General features: G+C 40.0%; 1 protein-coding gene across 3 annotated transcripts in view; it reads right to left on the reverse strand.

Moving 5' to 3' along the window:
• Positions 1–1,045, reverse strand: part of NBDY (negative regulator of P-body association) — a 22,338-nt gene extending 21,293 nt beyond the window's left edge. For all 3 annotated transcript variants that reach the window (XR_003547161.1, XR_336830.2, XM_027766657.1), the window contains exon 1: positions 739–1,045. Coding sequence is in view for 1 of the 3 variants with exons in the window: in XM_027766657.1 (XP_027622458.1) it covers positions 764–970 (207 nt within the window). In the remaining 2 variants the exon portion in view is untranslated. The remainder of the gene's footprint in view (positions 1–738) is intronic.
• Between the last annotated feature and the right edge of the window lie 610 nt (positions 1,046–1,655).

The raw sequence follows: 1,655 nt of genomic DNA on the forward strand, positions 1-1,655 counted from the left end.
AATTGTTCCTCCCCCACCCATAGGGCCCCTGCCACTCATCCATTAAGGCCCACCCAAAGTTTCCCCTTCCTCTTTTAAGGCTTATGATTACTAATAAGCAGAATGACTTGGTCCATCCTCCATGCTACCTGAACATCTTGAACAAGCAAAAATTATGGCACTTGGGTTGGACCATCATATTATAACTTTTTTTCCTACTTATTAAACTCTCTCACCTTAAACAGTTAAAGATACACTTCTAAAGGCTCACCTTACAGTTCCCTCTGCTATTACAGTGCTATAAGTAGGAGAAAGGCCTTCAATATATTCTGATTATTGGTCTTGGAACAAGCATTTTTCAAATGGAAAGTTTTCAAATATAGGCAAAAGTGTAGAGAAAACTGTAATAAATCCCCACATATCCATCATCCAGCTTTAATTTAATCAACCCATGAACATTTTTTGTCACCTTCCTTGACTGCACTGAATTACTCTCCAACAAATCAAGATTCAAGTCTATTTCTTAAAAAATATAACCATAATTATCACATTCAAAATTTTAAAATAATCATGTAATGTCATTCGATATTCATCAGTTCATTCAAGTATGTTTTGTGAAAAAGGTCTTTGATGCCTGCATGTTCTTTCTTCTATTTTAAAATTGTGGAACTAAGAACAGAGAACGAGGTAAGGAGACCAGGGAAAATGTATAATTAAGTTTCAGAGAGCCTGGATGTCCCAGATGGCAAAGAATCTGACCTGGTGACCAGCGAAGTTTATTTCACTACTTCTCTGGAGGAGGAGGGTGCGACTTCAGGCCGGCTGATGCAGGAGGAGGTGCGGAGGGGAGAGAGGTACTACCTCCGTTGGGAGTTCCTTCGGGATAATCCCACCGCGGAGTGAGGAGACAACGCTTTTTTGGAGGCTTAACTTCCCGCGAATTTCCAGGAGGGAGCTTAGATCTCCCAGAGGCACACGGTTGGTCCCCCATAAGGATTATGGGACCCAGGCGTCAGTTTTCTCTCGTGAACCTTGGCAAGGCCAAGAGACCTGAGATGGCGGCGGGTCCTCTCCAGGCTCAGAGCTGGCTTCCTCCCAGTTTCGCTCTTACCGTATTTCCTGTATCCTGAGACGTATATCCCCTCTCCGCCTCTAACCCTCCCCCAGCCACCCAGTTTAACCTTTCTACAAGGATGAATCTTAAAAAACAATGCGTATCTTTAATACAATAGTTTCCGATTATGCTCCACCACCTCAAGTGTAACTAAATCTGTGGAGAGTTTTATATAAGATTAGAAGAAATTCTACTTTATCTCTAGTGGTGAACTCTGCATGGCAAAAGGATATATGTATGGGAAGGTCACAGGGTGGGGATATGAGCACCAAAGAAAATAATAAAGAGCTTTGCAATCCAGTTGCAGATGCATATGGCAGAACCATAAAACTAGCTAAGACATTAAAAAAGCAATATACAAACATATATTGACTAGGTGCAGAATAGTGCAATCATACTTACCATAAAAATTGAATGTGGAAAATAAATCCACTGTATGTCAGAGAAACTAAGATTACTTTTTCTTCATATTTTAACAAATTTGTTATCTTTTACAGTTTGCTATATATATGTGTGTGTATGTATGTATGTATATATATTGCACATTTCAGCATCTAGGAAA

Source organism: Tupaia chinensis, unplaced genomic scaffold (assembly GCF_000334495.1).
Source record: "Tupaia chinensis unplaced genomic scaffold, TupChi_1.0 Scaffold143612_1, whole genome shotgun sequence".
Lineage (NCBI taxonomy): Eukaryota > Metazoa > Chordata > Mammalia > Scandentia > Tupaiidae > Tupaia > Tupaia belangeri.